The sequence below is a fragment of the Halyomorpha halys genome, unplaced genomic scaffold, assembly GCF_000696795.3.
Source record: "Halyomorpha halys isolate HHAL.00 unplaced genomic scaffold, Hhal_1.1 Scaffold2754.1, whole genome shotgun sequence".
Lineage (NCBI taxonomy): Eukaryota > Metazoa > Arthropoda > Insecta > Hemiptera > Pentatomidae > Halyomorpha > Halyomorpha halys.
The window spans coordinates 18312-19727 of NW_027106584.1; the positions used below are offsets into that span (position 1 = coordinate 18312).

The following is a 1416-nucleotide window of genomic DNA, read 5'->3' on the forward strand; positions in this document are numbered from 1 at the left end:
GAATAATGATGATAATAATAAATAAATGGGAATAATGATGATAATAATAAATAAATGGGTCCAAATACCCGGTAAAGATATATATTTGTTAGGATAAATTTTAATTTCTCGCGTTTTGATATTGAAATTATTCGCGATGGAAGGAACAAAGTCCCTCACATCAAAAGAAATGTATGATATCTAATTCTTATGAATCGGCTGGAGAAAAGGATGAGCGAGGACTTTAATAGATTTTTTGATAGACTAGAAAATTTAGAGGTTATATGTGATAACATTGTACGAAGAAGAAGAAAAGAAGAAAATATCGCGGTAGTCAATCAAGTTGAAGAAATAGCTGAGACAGAAATTAAAGAATTTTTTAACTACGACATTGATGTAGAAACTGATACGAATGAAAATTTAGAAAAGGAATTTATTAAATATGAGGGCAGTGACGAGAAAACAGAAGAAACTTTGAAAAAGAATAAGGAAAATATGGACAAAATTCTGAATAATAACATCGAAACTCTAGAGTGTAAGTTAGCCAGCAGGATAGAGCACCTAAACAATGAATTAGAAGAAAATTCAGAAGAAGAAATAATTAAAGTTTCAGTACCTGAAGCTGTTAAAGCTTCAGAAGAACCAGAAAGGCCCGTTAAGGAGAGAAACCCCAATATGTGTAAAATCGGTCATCAAGAAATCAGGAAGGAACATAATCAAATTGAAAATACGGCCTGCGAGATAGAGTCTGATGAAAAGCTGCACCTAACCCCCATTAGTCTAAAAGAGATTTTCCAGAAGAAAAACCGGCCAACTTCGAAAGCGTATGTATACCTGGTAAAAGAAAGTATAGAACTCAAGCAATTCGGATTGTACAAACATGTGTCGGGAATTAGGAACAAAGAAAATTCAGGAAAACAGGAGAAGATAAAAGGTACCAATATAAATGGGATTGAACGGGTTTTGTACATAAGTGTGCCGCTTACAGAGGATGCTCGTAATTATCTCAGGGGGAACGTTAAGAAAAAATTCTAGTAGCCTTTAGTAGCCTGGTTGAGAATATTGTTATATCTTGGAATATGGAAAATGGACTTAAAATATTGGAAATAACTAGTCATTAACGATCTGAAGGTCTTGATATATAAAATATATATTACTAAAATTAATATTTAAAAATAGTCATTAATAAGAAATGTTAACTTTATTCAAATATTAACTGCATTAATTTAATTTAAAATAATTATCCGAATGTAGCCCAAGAGTTAATATTAAAATAGGAAGAGTACCATAAAGAAAATAAATAAATAAAATGAGCCTTCATAAGACATAAAGAAAGAAAAGGATCATAAATTCAATTAAATTAAAAGAAAAAAATGTATTCATTTTTTATTCTAAATTTATAGGATCTTATTTATTTAAATCATTACCTTATTTTGT

General features: G+C 29.9%; 1 protein-coding gene across 1 annotated transcript; it reads left to right on the forward strand.

The window, feature by feature from the left end:
* The first annotated feature begins 189 nt into the window (after positions 1-189).
* LOC136795194 (gelsolin-related protein of 125 kDa-like) lies at positions 190-1014 on the forward strand. Its single transcript, XM_067044976.1, has one exon. The coding sequence runs from the start codon at positions 190-192 to the stop codon at positions 1012-1014; it is 825 nt and encodes a 274-aa protein (XP_066901077.1).
* Positions 1015-1416: the final 402 nt, after the last annotated feature.